Source organism: Cyrtonyx montezumae, unplaced genomic scaffold (assembly GCF_038088225.1).
Source record: "Cyrtonyx montezumae isolate F1298 unplaced genomic scaffold, pur_monq_1.0 scaffold_8, whole genome shotgun sequence".
Lineage (NCBI taxonomy): Eukaryota > Metazoa > Chordata > Aves > Galliformes > Odontophoridae > Cyrtonyx > Cyrtonyx montezumae.
This window is the reverse complement of record NW_027072089.1, coordinates 2,201,536-2,222,534: the sequence shown is the minus strand read 5'-3', so window position 1 is coordinate 2,222,534 and position 20,999 is coordinate 2,201,536. Positions and strand designations below refer to the sequence as shown.

At 38.9% G+C, this 20,999-nt stretch overlaps 1 protein-coding gene across 1 annotated transcript in view; it reads right to left on the bottom strand.

Moving 5' to 3' along the window:
* TSNARE1 (t-SNARE domain containing 1) overlaps positions 1-20,999 on the bottom strand; it is a 484,781-nt gene that overhangs the window by 46,477 nt on the left and 417,305 nt on the right. Inside the window, exon 12 of the mRNA XM_065752794.1 lies at positions 14,223-14,338. Within this exon, the coding sequence (XP_065608866.1) occupies positions 14,243-14,338 (96 nt within the window). The 3' untranslated portion in view covers positions 14,223-14,242. The remainder of the gene's footprint in view (positions 1-14,222; positions 14,339-20,999) is intronic.

Here is a 20,999-nt window from a genome sequence, read left to right as displayed (position 1 = left end):
AGGGAAGCAAAATCCTGGACCTAATGTATGTTAAAAGAGAATATCTTGCAGGGGATGTAAAGGTTGGAGTCTGTCTGGGGCAAAGTGATCATGAAATGATAGATTTTTCAATCCCTGATGAGGCAAGAGGCGAGTCAGCAGAGCTGTCACCTTGGACTTCTGGAGGGCAGACTTTGGTCTCTTCTGGACCATGGTTGATAGAGACCCTTGGGAAGTTGTTCTGGAGGGCACGGGTACTCAGGAAGGCTGGGAATACTTCAAGGAAGTTATTTCAAAGGGGCAGGAGCTGACCATCCCCAAGTCAGGGAAGACGAGCTGTTGGGGAAGGAGACCAATCTGTCTGAACAGATGCCTTTGGCTGGAACTCAGGAACAAAAGGAAAGTTTATGGTCTTTTGAAGAGAGGGAAAACAACTTATGAGAGTTACAAATACATGCTGAAGCTGTGTAGGGAGAAAATTAGAAAAGCCAAAGCCCGGCTAGAACTGAACTTTGCCACTGAAGTGAAAGACAACAATAAATATTTCTATAAATTCATCAACAGCAAGAGAAAGGCTAGGGAGAATTTCCATCCCCTGTTGGATGCAGTGGGGAATACAGTGACCAAGGATCAGGTCAAGGCTGAGGCCTTCTTTGCCTCAGTCTTTAATAGTAAGACTAGTTGCTCCCTGGCTACACAGCCCATTATGCTGGAAGACAGGGATGGAGCCTGCTTTGCACAGGGGTGGACTTGATCTCTAGAGGTCCCTTCCAACCCCTCAACTCTGTGATCCTGTGATGAGGATCCCTCCATAACCCATGTTGAGATGGTTTTTGACCTGCTCTAAAAGCCAGACGCAACACAAGTCCATGAGGCCAGATGGACTGCACCCTAGATTGCTGAGGAAGTTGGTGGATGTAATTGCCAAGCAACTCTCCATTATCTTTTGACAGTCCTGGCTAACCAGGGATGTGCTGGTGGACTGGAGACTGGCAAAGGTGATGCCCATCCTAAAAAAGGGCTGGAAAGATGATCCTAATAGCTACAGACCTTGGTGCCAGGGAAGGTTATGGAACATTTCATCTCAGGAGCAATAATGGATCAATTAAAGGTCAACCAGAGGATCAGGTCCAGTCAGCATGTCTTCATGAATGGTAGATCTGTTTCACAAACCTGATTTCATTTTATGACAAGGTGACCCACTTAGTGGATGTTGATGTGGTCAACCTGAACTTCAGTAAAGCCTTCGATGGTGTCCCCCACAGCATTCTCATGGAGAAGCTGGCTGCCCATGGTTTGGATGGGCATGGGCTGTTGGGCAAAACACTGGCTGCATGGCTGGGCACAAATAGCTTTGGTCACATGAGTTAAATCCAGATGGCAGCCAGTCACGAGTGGTAACTGGCTGCCCAGGGCTCAGTACTGGAGTCACTCCTATTCAACATCTTTGTCAAATATCCTGATGAGGGGATTGAGTGCACACTCAGTAGGTTTGCAAATGACACCAAGTTGGGAGAGAGTGTTGATTTGCTAGAGAGCAGGAAGGCTACAGAGGGACCTGGATAGTCTGGATAAATAAGCCATGGTAAATTGTATGAGTTTCAATGGGGCCAAGTGTTGGTCCCAGATTTTGGTTGCAGCAACTCCAGGCAACCCTACATGCTTGGGGAAGAGTGGCTGGAAAGCTGCCTGATAGAAAGGGACCTTGGTTTGCTGATGGACAGTCGGATGAATATGAGCCATCAGGGTTCCCAGGTGGCCAAGAAGGCCAATGGCATCCTGGCTTGTATCAGGAATGGTGTGGTGAGCAGGACTAGGGAGGCAATCCTCCCTCTGTACTCAGCACTGCTGAGGCCCCACCTTGAGTACTGTATTCAGTTCCGGGCACCTCGATACAGAAAGGACATGGAGGTGCTGGAGTCCAAAGAAGGGCAACAAAGCTTGTGGAGGGCTTGGAGAATATGCCCTATGAAGAGCAACTGAAGGAACTGCGGCTGTTTAACCTGGGGAAGAGGAGTCTGAGGGTAGACCTCAGTGCTCTCTTTGAATACCTGAAAGGTAATAGCAGTGAGAGTGGGGTTGTTCTCTTCTTACTGGTTACAGGTGACAGGATAAGGGGAACTGGCCTCAAGTTTGGGGTTGGATGTAAGGAAAAACTTCATAAAAAGGTTTGTTAAGCACTGGAATAAGTTCCCAGGTAGGTGGTTGAGTCACCACCCCTGAATGTACTGGATGTGGTGCTCAAAGACACGATTTAGAGGTGAGTTGTTAGAGTTAGGGTAGTATGATTTCGATGCATTGGACTTGATGATCTTGAAGGTCTTTTCCAACCTGACCAATTCTACAATTCTATGACTCATGATATCTACTGCAAGTCAGGAGTTGGGAACATACAGAAGGGGCCTCCTTTTTGTCTGTCTTGTAGTTTCTCCAGTCTCACATGTATAAATAACTGCTGAGACAGACAGCTAAACAAGCACAGTTTCAGCACTTGACAGGAAAGACATGGGTATGAGAGGAGAATGATTCGATTCTGATCTTTTCATCAATACATACTTAAGTATTTATTGAAAGTTGAAAAGACATCCAAAAAAACGACAAGCGCTCCCATGTATCTGATATGCATGCCTCCCTTTGCCAAGTTGTGCATCACTCTCTCTGAGATAACCTGACTAGATTTAAGGGAAGGCTGTTAAGTTTCTTTTCAAATAGAAGACAAGAATGCATAAGAGAAGAAGAATATTCCCCTGTGATGTATCAGAAAACCTCACTGCTAACCCTGAAAAATCTGACTATCTGTGTCAACACAGTATCTATCAATCACATATCTGCCATGGATAAGCAAGGTACCCTCTGGCTCAGCAAGATGTGGAGCAAAGGGCAAAAAAACCCTCAATGTTATAACATCTCATTGCTAATAAGCAATGAAACAATACATAGCTAAAATCCAGTCTGGAAAAGCGGCTCTTCAGTGTGCCAAGTTCAACCCTAAGTTAAACAACGATGATACCTTTAATATTACAGAATCATAGAATGGGTTGGATTGGAAGGGACTCCAAGGATCATCAAGCTTCAAATACCCTGCCACAGACAGGGCCACCAACCTCCAGATCTGGTACAAGACCAAGTTGCCCAGGGTCTCTCCAACCTGGTCTTGAACACCTCCAGGGATGGAGCATCCACAGCCTCTCTGGGCAGCCTGTGGCAGCACCTCAGCATTCTCTCTGCAAAGAACTTCCCTGATATCCAATCTAAACCTTCCCTCCTTGAGCTTAAAACTGTTCTCCCTTGTCCTATCTCTGTATACCCAAGTAAAAAGTTGATTCCATTCCTGTTTATAATCCCATTTTGAATACTGGAAGGCTGTAACGAGGTCTCCTCACAGTTTTCTCTTCCACAGGCTAAACAAGCCCAGCTCCCTCAGCCTGTCTTTGTAAGGGAGATATTCCCGTCCTCTGATCATCTTTGTGGCCCTCTTCTGGACCCTCTTCAACAGCTCCATATCTTTACTGGATCGGGGGCCCTAGACCTGGACACAGTACTCCAGATGGAGTCTCACAAGGGCAGAGTAGAGAAGGACAATCACCTCCTTGTTCCTGCTGGACACCATTCTTCTGATGGAGCCCAGGGTACTATTGGCCCTCTGAGATGCAAGAGCACGCTGCTGGCTCCTATTCAGTTTTTCGTTCACCAGGACCCCCAGGTCCCTCTCTGCAGGGCTATTCTCAAGGAGTTCTTCTCCCAGTCTGTATACGTATCTGGAATTACTCAGACCCAGTGCAAAACCTTGAACTTCGCTATGTTGAACCCCGTTAGGTTCACATGGGCCCAACTTTTGAGTTTGTCGAGGTTCCTCTGGATTGTTTAGATTATATTAAACAAAGTACTACGCAGTCACATCAATAAAACTTATTTTAAAGGATTTTACTAACATGCCATCAAAAGAAAAAGAGAAATTTCTGACTATAAAGCAAGGAGAGCATTCAGTGTGCTGGATCAAGAGAACAGAGTTTAAACTACCTGGTTCTTTTGACCCTGGGAAGTATATAAAACTGAGTATGTGTCTAGTTGAAGATAACCATCTGCAACTCCCCAGAGAAACTGTTGCTTAAAAGCCATCACTAAGTATTTCACAGTAAACACAGTGGCAAATTATCCAGCATCAAAGAAGAAAATCAGAAACTATCGCTAGCGGTAGGGGGCAGAGAAACATAAAAAAAAAATTGAGGCTAAAATAACTACTGAAATATATTTTATACTTATAAAATTAGCTTTAATGAACTATAAAATAAATAAGCCTTAATGAACTATAGCAGCCACTTACAATTATTTCTGTACTAATAAGCTTGGAAAATGTATTTGCTATATACTGGTCGTTAACAAGATATGCTTTGAATATATAACTCAATAAAAGAGAAGTTGCCACAAATTAAAGGGATACCAGGAAGTTTGTTTATCTGTCACACCACAACAACATTTGAGAGTCAAAAGAAAAAGTTTTCTAGGTCAATAAACACCCAAATTTGTTCATACAAGCTGAAATGTAGTTTTTATAGCTTCTCTCTAGCATTATATTTTTCTTCTATACTTTTATAATGCTGTGTTCTGGAAAAAATATGTAAATAAATATTGGTTATTGGGACCTGCCTTGTACAGAACACTTAATAGGAATCCTTAATTGCATGTTGTAAACGTAATACAAATGGTAGCTGTAAAGCTAAGAGTAGTTTTATTCAAAATAATCAACAAGAATACCTCTTCATATAGCAAACTCCTTAACAAGACACAGGAATAGACATCAGGAAAACAATCCTTACACAAAACAAATTGAAGAGAATCCCATTTATACACAAGAAATAAAGACTGTAAGGGCTGCTAAACACAGAAACACAATTCTCAGGTAAGCTGCGGAGTCTCCATCCTTGGAGGTGCTCAAAACCTGTCCAGTTTCAGCCCTGAGCATCTGCTTTAGTGACCTTCCTTTGAGTAATGGAGTTGGACAAGATAATTTGATGAGGTATTGGAACAGATTGCCCAGAGAAGTGGTGGAGTCACCATCAATGGAGGTGTTCAAGAAAAGGGTAGATGATGCACTGAGTGATATGGTCTAGAGAGGTAACAGGCATGGGTGATGGTTGGACTAGATAATCTTAGTGGTCTTTCCAATCTTACTGATTCAGTGATTCTATGATCCCTGGTGGACCCTGCCAGCCTCAACCATCTTAAGGTTCCATATAGTACTGGCAACTCATAAGTTTGTCTTCTATACAGGTAAGAAGGTGTCCAAACAAGAAGCAAAGTGCAATGCAGACAGTTATTAGCAGAAACTTATACTGGGTGGGCTTCTTTTCAAAAATCCCTCCAATATAAACTTGCATAGAATGTGCTGAAGACAATGCTGCTGTGTGCTTCTTCTTCTTTAAGCACTAAAACTTCAAGAAGAAAAATAGATACCTTGAAATGTTCCACAGATGATGTAGCTTTTTTTTCATCTAAAGACTAGGCAGACAATCAAAAAGGATCAAATTACTGTTGTTTTATGAGTTACTGCTTGTCAGCAGAAAGGCAACAAAGGATGGGATGTTATTTCTGGCATGTTTTGATGATGTGACATCAAAACTAATGCATTTCGTTCTGTGCTTTCTCTGGCTGTATGTGGATGGCCAGAGTGGTTAAGCTAACAAGAGGTAATTCAATCAATTGCTCTAATGTGAAAATTGATATGATCTATCTCTACCTCCAGTCTACTTTGTGTATCTTTTTAGTTACAAGAAACTTTATCTTCTGCTGAGATGATCAGATTCATTTGAGAAAGGCCATCAGCATAGAAATTCTCAATGATTTAGTTCTGTGAAAATAAAAATGGTTTATGCTCTCTACAGCATGGTCATAAGACACTGTAATGGTAAAAGCTATTTCAGTGTAAATATATCACAGAATAACAGAATTGTAGGGTTTGGAAGGGATCTCCAGAGATCATCTAGTCCAACCCCCCCACCAGAGTAGGCTCCCTAGACCAGGTTGCACAGGTAGATGGCCAGGCAGGTCTTGAACATCTTCAGAGAAGGAGACTCCACCACCTCTCTGGGCAGCCTGTACCAGTACTCTGTCACCCTTAGTGTGAAGAAGAATATGGCTATTAATTAGAGAATTAACAATATGTCAATGCTTAAGCAACTTCCTTACCAAACTCTGAAGTAAAAGAGCCATCTCCCTAGGATTTCTTAGGAAATATAGGTTTTTCTTTAGTAAGTACTTAAGTCAAAAGGTCCCTTTTCCCGAAAAACCTGAAAAGGTTATTTTGAGAGCAGAAACATTCTGCAAATGAAAGGTTGTTGTGCAATAGATTCCAACTCCAATTAAAGCCTAATGAAAATACAAAAGGTATTTCAGAAAATCCACTGAGTATGGTAGAATAATAGTTTTAAAGATGGTTTGAAAATCTATGTCACAGAGATAAAGGCAATTAGAATTTTTTTATTTATACATTAAATAGACATAATACTATCAAGACCAAGAAATGTATATTTCTAAGGTAATTCAAGAAGTTTCATATGTGCATAGCTATTGAATGCACAGCAACCACTAAGTAATAACTCAATAGTCACGTAGGATTTCTTTGTTTCTTTTTTCTTTATATTTCCAAATAACTAGAAGAAATGGAGCACACAGAAACAGTCTTGAATGAACCATCTAACCTTAATCTGATTTCAATCTCCAGTTTAAATAATACTTCCCAGAGTATTATGGTTGCTTGAAAAGAGCAGTATGGTGAATAGCATCGATAAACTACATCCTGCACAATTCTCTCCAAAAAACTTTTGTTTTTTGTATTTCTTTGAAGAGAATTTTTTCATGTTTACATCTCAAGAATACCGGCAGGATACCTAAATGTGTCAAAACCTGCTATTCTCAGAGCTTCTATTTAATACTACTTTGTACATATCCACAGAAAGGGAAAAAAAGCCTACAGATGAAGTATTTGCAGTTGATTTTGGAGATTCAACACTGACAATGCTGTTTTGATAAAGAGTCCTCAGTGGCTATAGTGTTAAGGCTGAACTTTCACGATACTTGGGGAGAAAAAAAAAAGCACCATAAACAACACATTAACATTATGAGTAGGAAAAGTGAAGGTCTATCTATTAATTCAAGTGCCAGCAATAATGTCTTCTTCAAACTCTCATATGCGGAAGATACTCATAGTCCTTCCACCATTTAGAGCCAAGGGAGACAAGGACAAGCAAAGAATTCCCCTGGACTTTTCCACTTTTCACCCTCCTACCACACCAAGATCTCTCTGATCTGGGGAGGCTAAATAAGACTGATATTACAAGCACTGTTAACTGAAAGTATTGCTCAAGAGGGGTGGATGATGCTGAGAACAGTTTATAAATCTGTGTCTCTCTTTTAAAAAGCCTAATCCTCACTTCTCATGGTTCTAGTAATTTATGTCTCAGAGAACTCTCCTGAGCCTTTCATCATCATACTGAAAACATTGATGTTCCCTCAACTAGACATCTCTCCTCCCAAGGAACTGAAAGTATTCACAGGGAAGAGGGAACTTGTGTCTGACTCATCCAAAGCTTTCAGATTTCCACTTAGGACAATCATTCTCAAGTTGAAACTTCAATTTTAAGCACATAAAGCCATATATGGCTAAAGCAGTTAATGAAAGGACCAGTGATGACAAAAATTCCACCATATATTTATTTTTCTTTTTACAAAGAAATGACAGGGAATGTGAGTCCAGAAAGGTTATTGGTCCGAGCCAAAGATCATTGGTCTGAACCATTGTTAAAAACAACATTATGGCCATTTTTCTGTTTTTTGTTTGTTTGTCTTTGTTGTTGTTGTTGTTGTTTTAATCTCAGTAGAAACCAAGTACTTCTGTTTTTTATCTCAGTAGAAACCAAGAGCACTGAACTGAAGACCAGCATCTTCTGTTACATCCTTGTAAGTGCGTCATCATGGCTAAAGTTTAAAGGCCTTGCAAAGCATAAATAATTTATGCTTGAAATGCCTTTTGTAAACTCAGATCAGACTCTGCATCCATCTGATAGGTCAGCACAGCCACTTAACTGGGAGTACTCCATTGTCCTACCAATTACAAAGAAGCAGTGCAGAAACTTGAGACATGACAAAGAAAGCTGCTGATTACTCAGGAGTCCTACTGACTCTGGATTCAAATTGCTGAATCCGTATCACTATACATTAACTGAGCTGCAGGAGCTGCAGTTAAGATGAAAGCAACATAATACACCTCCTTTAGCTCTTTTCACAGCAGAATTAACAACCTGGCATTATGTGATACCTGTAAAGGCCTAAATGCATGCAGACAAACAGCTATCAATGTCAATCTGAAACGCATTCAACCACAGTAACCTGATCATGTGATATTCCATCAAAATGTTCATCTGATTGAATGTTTGTATAATCAGTGAAAACTCAGAGAATTTCTTAGGAATAAATCCACCTATTTCCTGGCATATCTCTCTTTCATCCTCCGTTATTTTGAAAGATCTTTCACATAAAGCCAACTTTTGTCTCTTAAAAATCTAATCTTCTACTGGTGACTTTTTTCTCTTCTACATGTTTGTACCATAAATTTCCACAGAAGTAATTTAGTTAAGAGAAATGCAGATGTGACCTCTGGAAATGGAATCAGAAAAAGCTTGAAGAATATAAATGTTAGTTTAAATTAAGAAAATGGGCCAAATCTTAAAACCAGACCCATTAAATATTAATCAGTGAAAATTCAGACCTCTTTCTGACTGGTTTGTATTCAAAGCACAAAAGTTACTGCAGAATCAGAATGCACCTCAGTTTTCCTTGCCAGAGCAAAAATTGAATGATACCAAGATCTGAGCAATTAATTATAGGCTACAAGACAAGAATCAAATTGACAAGAGCTGACACCTGACCATAAACGTAGCAAACTTTACAAAATAATAGGAAGCAAGGAAAAAAAATATTGGAAAGTTATTGATTCCTGATGGTGCTGTAGAGCAAGCGCTGCAGAAAAGTCACAGCCAGGGCATATGGGTGAATTATTTTAGAATTTGAATGACAGCAGTCAAAAATATTAAAAACCATACAAAGCTCAAGAGGCTGAAGGAAGGCTGAAAACTGAAACACTTGTTTCATTAGTAAGCCATACATAGACCTGTAAAGACAGAGACAATAAGTAAAGCCAGCCCCATGATTCTGAGTTAAACAGCAAAAGCAATACCATGAAATAAAGCTGTCTTTCTTTTGCCTTAAGTTAGGTAGAGTTCATAAGGGTTGAATTATGCTTTAATAAACTCTCCAGTAGGAAATGCTCTGTTTTTGTGACTTAACATTACCAGGTCAGCAATGCACCAGGCAAAGGTCAGAATTCCTATTACATGTGTCTGAAGAGGGTGCCCAACTTGTTCCCTGATGGGAAGGAATAACTAAACTGTAAATGCTGAGGACCACAAACCCACTCCCCAGTACTTCCCTCTCTGCCATAAACAGCCCTCATTATACCAATAGATAGGGGATCTGATTACATTTGTTGGTGTGTTACTGATGTGTCCTATCTTGGAAGTGCTTCCTCTTGGCACATCATGGTACTCCACGCCTAACGATATCTGCTGCCATGAGGGACAAGTACAACATGAATGACATCAGAACAGAAGCACTGAGGCTGATCTAGCAAAAACCCATCTTACAAAAAAAACATTTTGCTGTTTTGGTTTCAAACTTGAAGATTTAAAGCTTTGAGATGAAGATGCTCTTTACATCCCTAGGATGGATGGCATGAAGGAGCAGTCCTCTGCTCCTCCAAGCACTTATAGTGACTACAACTTCAACTTTTATCACTCCTACTGCATTGCAAAGAACAAGGGATAGGCCTACAGGGATGTTGTAGTAATTGGAATACTGAAAAAGTAATTAAAAACAAGCACCAAAGACAGACTGTATAAAATAAGCTGCCTGAATCTTATTCTCATTGGTCAGGATGAGGAAAATATTTATCCAAATAATAAGCCAGTAAATGAATTAGGCAAAGAAAATTGTGATTGTAAAGGAGAAAAAAATAAACAAATTAAAACAATATTTTCCAGTTTTCTATAATGATTAACTCAGTTTAAATTAAAAAAAAATAAAGTTACAAGTTTAGAAAATGGGTACTTGGAGCCTGACTATTGCTTTTCCATATGTACTCCAGTCATGCAGTAGAGATGTTGGCCAATATGTTCTGTTTTAACTGTATATTAAGGACTAAATGTTGATTGCATTAAGTGTGGAACTCCTTTCTCAGTATATTTTTTTTAAGTTTATAATGTTTCAAATTAGAAGTGGTCACACTAACAAGAAAGGAATACATTAGTGTTTGCCAATGAACCTCCTAGATCAGGAAGTCTTTGATCTTCTAGTTGATGAAGACTGGGAGTTGATGAAGACTGGGAGAATATTCTGCTCAGGGATCACTTGTACCCTTGTCTGTTGTTCTGTTTGTCCATTGCTATGCATCACAGTCAACCACTGCATCAGGAATCATAAGTGAAATATGGTTCTCTGGGCCCTTGACTTTTCATTCACTGACAGTGAATTCACGGGCTGATTCTAAGGTTGCAAAGAAGAGTAAATTCACAGGGTTTAAGGACTCAGTCCCACAATCTCTGTCTGGTTGAAGTGTGTCTTAGAAGCAGGGAAAACACCAAGACTGTTGCCAAGAAAAGGGCACAAAGCAGTTAAGTCATCCTTCTTTCTTTGGATAAATACACGGTCAAGTTGCCACTGAAAAGCATTTTTTCCAAATGCCATGGACATGTAGCATCTTCCTGCAAATTTGTCATCTTTCATTTTTTTCCTATTAAAAATGACTTAGACTTGGGATTCAAACAGTCTTGACTGTCATTTTAGGTAAGTGTGCACTCATCCAAATAAGTCACAAACTGCAAATGACACAGGAAGTCCAAACAGGCTAAGAAATCTTGAGACTAGACAAAGATATTGTTAAAGGAAGGACCTCCTTTAGCTTGCTGCTGTGGTACTGCCCTTTTCATATGTTTACTGATGTAAATTAAAAACAAAAGACAACAAAACAACAGCAAAAAGAGCAGCTGCAATGTGGCTACAGTATGATCAACGTGACCCAAAATCTCCTGGGCTATTTTCCTGAGGTGTCAGCAAACAAACATAAAGACATAAGTCCCCAGGAGTTTCTTCATGTTCTTCATAGATGCTCTACCCTCTCTCTGTCAGAGAAAACTGCCCCAAGGGAGCAGTGACATACTTACAGCAAGGGGCTCGCCAGGCAGAAGTCAGGGCTCAGAGCTCTCCTGAACAGCTGGCCTCTCTGCACACACTTAGACAGCAGCTGATGGTGTCACTGCTGACTGGGAAAGTGATGGGGAGAAGTGCTTTTTGTTTTCCAAGATTCATAAACTGATCTGTCCTATGGAAGGAATGGCACGTCTGCCAAATCCACGTCTGACTTGTGAAAAAAAAAACCCTGCTTTTAAGCTTTTCTGAGAAGAATCGTTGCTTCAGCATCATTAATGTAAAAGTAGAAACAGGGAAAAAGAGAAGGTTTTAATGTTAGTGATCATAATGATCATTAGTGATCATATACACTGCAGGCATAATTTCATTTCTTTTACTCACTTAATAGTGACCTTCAGACTTCTCACTGTGGCTGCACTTGTTAAAAGTTAAAAAAAACCCTACTCTGATATCAAGCACTGATGGGCTTAAATCACATCAAAGAAGTAATTGGTGGTGCTTCTTTTGCTTTCTACCTGATCCAGCATAGAAAAAAAGGTAGTTTGATGATGGGTTAAATGGAAGATCTGGCCAGTCGTTACTAAACCTGAGATTTTATTCATTTATGTGTCCTCTGCCAATTCAGAGTATATTGTAACCATTTCCCTAACTCTTTTACTTCCCTCTATTTTCTCTGAACTGACATGTAGAGCTGTTATACATTAAAAGCCAGCTGTTCTCTCTCTCCCTAAAGTATGCAAGACAGTTTTATATGAAACAGTTTGTTGAGGTAGCTGAAACTTTAAATCCACTGATATTTTAAAATCCATTTGCACTGCAACTCAGAACAGAAAAAATGCTGATTTTGGACATGGAAATTCTGAAAAAACTTTGTTTTCTTAAATTTTCCAAATCTAAACATGAATTCTGCTACACAACATTTAGGATTGGAGTGATTAAGAACAATTTATAATTATTATAAAATAAACTTCCTCCCACATAATGCAGACTTCACCTGCACTTATACTGTTGGAGAGTAACTCATGCTTTAAACTTAATAATTAGTTTCCAACCGATGAGGAAAAGTACAGCATTATATTTTTCATAGGGCTTTCATTAAGATCTCTAGGTTCACTTCCCTCAAGACATGGAACTCTTAACAGAAGATTAAATCTGGTTTCCTGATGGAGTTTTATTGTTGGAATATTGTGGTTCTCTGACTATCCACTTAAAGGACTTAAATTAAAATGCATCTACTTTTAGTCAACTGTTGATAAGATTTGTGATTCCTAGTAGCTGAGAATATTGAAGCATATATGAACCAAGTTTTATTATATTATAAATTGCCACGAGGGATCACATTTTAAACCAGACTTATGCAGAGTAAAACTAGAGTAATGCAAATAAAATTATTGTAGATACTCTAGATTTAAATCAGTACGACAGATCACTATCTGCACCCCTAAGCAGTGTCTCTTATGTAAAGGAGGTATAAAAATATATATAGGATTAATATAAGCACATACATATTACATAAAGACACTTTTATATAGAAATAAAAAGATACCTTTCTCACTTCAGGAGTACCCAAACACTTCAGTACATATGCAAGTGCAGAGAAACATTTAATGGACATTTATCCTAGCATTCAATGGTACAGAGCTCAAGACTGATCCAAGTTTTTGCATCCACAGTGTCATGCAGGAAGGAGTTCCACAGCTCAAGTACACGTTGCGTGAACAGCTTTCTCAATATTTGTTTTGAACCAATCTCAAATATTTCTTTTGATGGCACAATTAAGAAAGAAGGCATATTAAAGGGCAACGAATTCATCCCGAGATGGAAGAACAGATACCAATATGAGGAACTCTAATCAAAATGAAGCAATAATCAAAATCTACCAATTCTTTTTTCCTTCTTCCTTGTTCTAGAAGATCATTCAGACTAGAAAATCTCTGCTTAAATTCACAGAAATGATTGCAGTGAGCCTCAGCATAATGCAGCCCCTACTAAATATGAAGATGATAGGACAGAGGCTGGGATATGGGAGATTTCTGAACCAGAAGTTGCCCTCATCCTTCATAGATCTCCGCTTCATAGGCCATACCTTCAGACTGCAGAAATGTCCTAATGATACTCTTGGGTTCTGGGTTCAGGTGTTAGAAACGCTGCTAATGGCAACAAACACACAGACCTGGAAGAGCAGAGCCCTTTGGGTGATAGAAATTCTGTAAATATGATAATTGCTCAGTGAATAATGGCCTCCCAATCTTCAAAAGAAACAGACACCTAGAAATAATTTGTATCAGTTGAAGATTATGGGTAAAATAACTGAGTCGTTTTCCTATGGTACTGACAGAGGAAAAGGAGAAGGAAAATCTGTTCTTAAAGCATATTTCTTCAGAAACTGTATTTCAGAGATGGGATGAAGTTGCTTTTATGTCCCAGCTATCATGGAAAGCTTACAACTCATTCTCTCTGTCATAGACCAACACCCCTTTTAGGGGTGGATCCAGAGCAAAGACCACTTGAAGCCTTTTTTTATTCTTGTCTGTGCTGCAGTCTCTAGGCAGTTATCTTTGTACACATCCAGAGGGTTTGGTTACAACATCTCTGTGGGTGAACAGGTGCACTTTGGAACATCCCAGTAGGATGCTGCATCACCCTTCCTGACACTGCTTTTCATTCTGTAGTCTTCAATACCACTTCAGCACTTTTAATTTAGTGGATTCAGGTCTCAATAATTGCTACTTCTGTAAGTCCATGTGAAAAAACAACAAAAGCAACAGAGAAAACAACAAAAAGTTGTCTTGTTTGAACAGAATCTCAGAATGCATTTAAGGATTCACTAAGGATGCTACTTCCAAGCTCAAATACTCTTCAAAGAAAATTTTTACTAGGCCAAAGCTGAACTTGTAAGCCAAGATAAATCTTTCTTAGTACTACCAGGTTCTTGAACTGTCTTCCAATCATCTTACAGACTCTAAGATTTTCAAGGCTTTTACCTGTGGAAGCATTCACCAGATCAGTGTTTGACAGAGACTGCAATGATGATGACGATGAATAGCAGAACGGACAAAGCAGCAGAAAGGAGGCAGCACTTCATCTTCCTGGCTCGTAGCTGAAAGAAGAGGAAGAAACAAATGCATGGATATTTGAACAGGAAGATGGACAGTACATTAGTGAAGAAATTTTGCTATTTTTCCATTAATGAGACTATCTGAAACAAATCAACATGTAACAACATGAAGAACTTGTGCCTTTGTTTGTAATGATCTATTCTTCCGGACGATCTTCTTTCTCTCTTTTCAAGGGAAATCTCCATAAATATAATCACCTTCCTGATAAAACAATTGCATTTGTCCAGAGTTTTTTATCTTCCAACTAAAGCATCAAACTGAGTGGGAAGACTATGTTGATATTACTGATGTTACCTACTTTTCATTCCTTTCCTGAAGTGGAGTAATGAGCTCTGACGGTGGTTTGAAATTCTACACTAAATGGTTTACACCCCTCTGTACTGCTGTTAGCCATACAGGTCTACTTCCGTGGCTATTTTTTTCCACCACAGTTTTGGCCTCTTACATGGCAAGTGCCAGGGAATCATAGAACCATAGAATGACCTTCCTTTATTTTGCTCTATCACTGCAAATTTACATTCGCTATTATTTTCACCTTACATAGATTATTTTTATTTAAACAGTGTAAAGGAACGATCACACTCAACCATAAACAGACTCATCAGAGGGTAAGAGAATTTGGGCCAAGCCTGTATTCTGATATTTAGGTTAACATTGACCTTGCCCTAGCTGGCAAGTCAGAATAATGATTTCTAGTCTGTTTATATCTATTATGAGATTCAGCAATTCCTTTTTATAGCCCCCATTCACTTAAACTACTCTGTCTTGTGAAGAGTACAATCCTGTGTGTTGGTGAGGTGATGGATGCAACATTTGTTTGTAGGTATCCTTTGGGAGATAGTAGGAAGTCTACAGCCCTAGATTGATGTCATAGCTGTTGCAAGCTTTTCAGTGCCCTAATTAGTGAAGAAAGACATTAGCACATAGCAGGTAGGGCAAATTGTTCTGAACACCAGATAGGATCTACAGACCATGGTATGGGGACCTTGAGGAATACACAGTAATGAACAGCATACATAATAAAATTAAACACAACAAACTCTGGTAATTATCCCCATTTGAGGTTAACAGAAAGTGATTGCTAAACTGTGATTATAAACAGTGTCTTGTCATTGTGGAGAGAAATTGGGAAACAAAAAATAATACAGTCCTGTGACTCTAAATAGCCCCAAGACATCATGGCACACTGAAAACACATCACCATCAGAAATAAAAGCACTAAGCAACTGGCATATGATATGATATAGTTTTCACAGGTAAATGTATACAATTAATGAAAAAAAATATTTTCCCCAGCAGGATTTCTAACTTGTTCAGTAAAGGGGTAATTATTGCACTATGCACATATTGTATGTATATACATTTTACTTACAGATATTCTTAGGACATCCATCAAAGCCATTCTCACATGAGACCAGAAAAAACTTTAAACCTTTCACTTAACATCAAGGTCCTAAAATTTTTATTGGAGTTACAAGGCATTAGAATCATTTAAAGAGTATCTTCCATTCCAAACTTCAATGTGGTTATGGGTTCATGACCATTTTAAGGCATGGAAGTGGGGATATAAACCATAGCTGGCAGCCTGGCTGATCTTTGGAAAATTCAAATTCCCCAAATAATAATAATAAAAAAATAAATAAAACCATGATGTAGTTTCTTGAATCAAGGTTGATCTACATGGTAAAGCATTTCCAAATCTACAACAGGATCACTTCTACCAAAGCCAAGACACTTGTAAAATGATTAATTTATTTTAGGATACAATTCTTCAGAGAGCTTTGCTTTTTCATAACATTTCCCATGCCTCCAACTAACCTGCAGTTGATTTCCCTCATCTTTTTCCAGCCCTTTCTCCCTTCAGCTGCTGGAGATCTTTCTTTTATATTGTCCGCCTTAGTGTTGATGCTTATTTTCCTTGACTTTTCTGAGCTCTGCATGGGAAGCATTGCAGGCATTTGATCTCTCAGTTCTCATAGCCCAGTGCAACCTGCACCCACAACTGCAGGAGCAACTGTATGAGAATTCTGCCCAGCTTTTTTCCACTATCAAGGAATACTTACTGAAATAACGGCATGCCTAGGAACAGTAACACAGCATGGGCACTAATAGCTGAGGCATACTCTTGGTACAAACTGAATCTTGAGGGTGCTCCTCTCAGCTTCCAAGAAGTATCAAGGAAAATTGAGGGAACACCTTTTTTTTTTTTTTTTTTTTTCCACAGACTTAAAGGCTTTTTTTTTTTTTTTTTTGCCAAATTCTCATAAAGATGACAAAAAAAGCATGTCTCCTTTGTCCATTCCTTTTTTTGGAAAATTGTAAAGCTCTGTCCACATATATGATGCACAAGAATATTTAACAACACCTCCTAATAAATGTCTGTCCTAGGTAAACATATTTACCAAAACTCCATTTTGGAAAACACTGACTACCTTTAACAATTAATTAAAACATGTATGTATTTATAGATACAGAACACCTGACGCGCAAGACTTCAGGCTAGATTTGGGAGAAGTTTAAAGCAACTAGAAAGAATTATTTTCTGGTAGAAAATGTGAGATAAAAAAACTATAAGCAGTACTATCAGATTTTACTTTAATTATATTAGCTTATTCTTAACTCTGAATGGTATGCTGCTGCATTTCTCTGGTTTTACAGCTCTGTCCCAATCTGTTTTAAGACCTTTTCCCATAACACAAGAAACTTGTTGATTACATTTGAGCTAATCTATTTTCCTTGTAAATATTTGATCAAGATGAAAAGAATATAGTATGGGACACACACACACAAAAATAATAATAAAAATAAAACCCTCAAAAAACAGAAGCAGCTCAATTCCTGCAGTAAGAAGTAATAGCTCTCTACAGTTATTTTGCTAAGCTCTTGGGGTTTTTTAGTAACACATTATTAGTAAAGATATATTTTAGTCTCTACAAAAGCTCTTTAAACACATATGTGAAATAGTGAGCAGTGAAAAGCAGAGAAGGAATGAGCAAGGCTATTTAGGGACACAGCTGAGGAGTGCTTTATATTGACAGGAGAAGTGGATGTGACTGAGCCTGGAAGAAATCTTTCCATCACCGTTTCACAAAAGAAGCTGCAGGTCATGTTCCACAGCCTAGAAGGTATTTCTTTCTTGGGGGTGAAATGTTAAAAGACATTCTAATTATGTCACAGCAGACAGTTAAATCATTAACAACTATTAAAGCCCAATACTGCCCTAGGCTCAGAAAAGCAAGATTCATTTTGGAAATCCTAAGTAAATGCAGTTACAAGGAGAAAAAAAAAAACAAAAAACAAAAACATGTTTCTTTGATAGAGAATCAAATGCTGGCAAGAGCAAAGAATATATAAGAGGAGAGTGGTCCAGAGGAAACTTCTTTTCCTGTACGATTCAGATACGGAAAAGCAGCATTGTGGTTCTCTGCTATCTATGGATTTCTTCCACTGTATACTACAATACAGGGAGGTAGAGAATTCCCAACTGGTTTTGGTGAAGAGGCCAAATATAAGAAAGGCATAAAGATATTAGAGAGTGTCCACAGGAGGGAGATGATGATCACAGAGTCACAGAACTGTAAGGGTTGGAAGGGACCTGTAGAGATCATTGAGTCCAACTCCCCTGCCAAAGCAGGCTCCCTAGACCAGGTTGCACAGGTAGGCATCCAAACAGGTCTTGAATGACTCCAAACCTCTCTGGACTCAAGATTGCTCAGCATTGCTCTATAACTACTGGAAGGGAGGTTGTAGTGAGGTGGTTGTTGGCCTCTTCTTTCATGTAACCAGTGTTAGAACTGGAGGGAATGGCCCTGAGTTGAGCCAAGGGATATGTTAGGCTGGATGTTAGGAAATACTACTTCTCTGAAAGAGTGGTCAGGAACTGAAAATTGACTGCCAAGAGAGCTGGTGGAGTCACTGACCCTGGAGGTGTTCAGGAATGTTCAGATGTTGTGTTGAGGGACATGGTTCAGTGAGAACTACTGAAATCTGGTGATAGGCAGATGGTTGGACTGGATGAACCTGAAGATCTCTTCCAACATTGGTGATTCTATGATTCTAAGATGGTTAACCCAAAAGCATGCCTACCTCCCTCTGGCAGCAAACAGTACAAATACTTCTGGAAATACAGTTCCATGAATCATGCAATGAAATCATCGGTTATTCTGTTACAGAGTTCTATTTCCTGCAAATTGATCTTGGGGGGGGGGGAGGGAGAGGGATTAAAAAAAAAAGCAAACTAAAGAAAAATTAAAAAATAAAACAAAAAAAGACCTGCATAACAGGTTCCAACTGCTGGGTTAGGTCCTCTTAATGGTCTCTGTCAGGTGATGAAAATTCACTTTGATTAATTTTCAAGTACTGTTTCTTTTCAGATTAACAAATCTGTTTGACATAAAATGGGACACTTATGCAAATCTCTGTACAGAGAGTTTTGTGACATTAAAGAGGTCCATACAATTTCTTTCACCCTGCCCTCAGAGGTCATTTGGAATTGCACTAAAGCATTTGTCTATGCCCTTAATATACATTTTGAAAGCTAATTTGTGGTTTGCTGGATTGGGAGCCCAGGTCTTTAATAACATTTGGATGTATTTATACAGAGATGATATTATAAATCTGAAACTACTGTCACTCCAATATACACTAAGAGGAACTCTGCTGAGCACTGTGGAGCTCTCATGGGACAATAAAAGGAAAGACTGGAGTAATGCAGTAGAAAATCAGACTATAGATGCATGTTTACCTCCAAGCATAATGCAAACAGAGAGGGAAAAATTTCTCATACACTCTCACTATTGTCTTATTATTATTTTTATATTCTATTTATCTTGACAAAATCCTTCAGATAACTAATACACAATCATCTCTGATAAGATAGTAAACAGAATATGTTACTGGAACAGAAGTGAGGAGTATGACCTTTAATGTGTGTAAAAATTAAAATGCACTGACCAGATTTGGTGACCTTTATGGTAAAGCTTCCTTATAGAGTAACAATGAATTTGCTATTAAATATCACTGCTTCTGCAGACAGGCTAGAAAAGGCCAGTAATATTATTAAGTACTTTTGATGTATTTAAATGAGTACAAAGCAGTCAAGTTACATATGAATAAAACCTACAAGATTTGATAGCAACAGAAAAAGGCCAGTCCGTGCCAGCAAGGGAATATCAGTTTGCTTTGTCACATTGGTTTTGTACCTTGACTGCCACATCATTTGGATCTATTTCAAACTTTTCCTTGTGACTCAATGTCTACATATTTGAAATTTGGCACTAATTCTGCATACCCTTCACTTTCCAAATTTCTTTGTGATTAACTTCTTACTCATTTACCTTTTTTGTTGATTTCACCTGCCATCTATAGACATCATTCCTCAGCATTTTCTATGGCAAGACTGTGTTTTCTGTCACTTTGCTATTTAGTCAGTGATAACCATCCAGGATGACATTTTCCACGCCTGAAATCAATCTCAGGCTGATATATACATTTCATTTAAATGAAGCCAATTCAAAGATGAAAACTACAGAAAAATGTCAAAGTACCCCCCGCTGACAAATAGAAACATTTTCTTTAGTGTCTCCATGCTTTGGAACAGGATGGGGAGTAGATGAGTAGATGGAAGAACATAGAGGAAGGAGTTTGTCCAATCAGTGAGGGTGCACTTTTAATTCTTTCTAAGAAATGTGGCTCTGCTTGGGAAAGGTAAAGCTTCCCACAGACCCTAGCCCATGTGCACTCATGACTAGTTCAAAATCTCAGGCAATTTTTACCATCTGCAACACTCCCCTGTAAGGATACGAGCACCATTTTCTGTGCTGATTTGCCTAAAAACAGAAAGGGCTGGTGGTGAGACCATATGTGCAGATTTAAGTGCTGAATTTTCTACCTTCTAAATGCTTGAATTATCAATCTTAATATTCCCTTAATATACTTGTGTGTTTTTTTTTTTCTTAATGGTTGAAGCATCATTTATAACAACGCATGATAATGGCTTACATTTCCATCATGTCTTTCAAGGCAGTAGGCCTCCAATGTGATTTAGAAATTCACTATAAAGAGGATTAACTTTTTTTTCCCCAGTACTGGAAAGAAGCCATCTATCTCTGGCAGCTGTTTTAATTCTATGTAGGAAATCTAGCCAGCAGTTTAAAGCAGGTAATGACCATCATGTGCAGTCGGAACAATAGATAGTCTGCGTTTTCCCCAAACAGAATATTCCCTTAAACTTTTGCTAAACAATTCCCTGAGATTCTTAACAACTTCACACAGGCAGAGAGCAATGAACTGCCCCAAAATTTAAAACTGAGCTACGTGAGTGAAAGGGAGCTGAGTGATTCAAAAACAGTACTGTGCTGAGTTTGTTAGCTGGTTTATACTGCCACATGAAAAAGACTGGCTGGCAGGGTTGGGAATGGCAATCTTTGGGTCGCAGTGCTGCTGGTCTCTATATGTGGAGCTCTGTAGCTCAGCCTGTTTTCAGTCCACCTCATTCCAGTCTGTAAGTCGCCCATGCTTCACTGTGCCAGTTGTGCTCAACTGTGGAACCAACTGAGGAAAGATTCAGCTTATTCTCCAATGTAACAATGCAGGGCTCCCCAGGTTAGCTCCACAGCAACTTAGATAAGACTTTGCATTGAC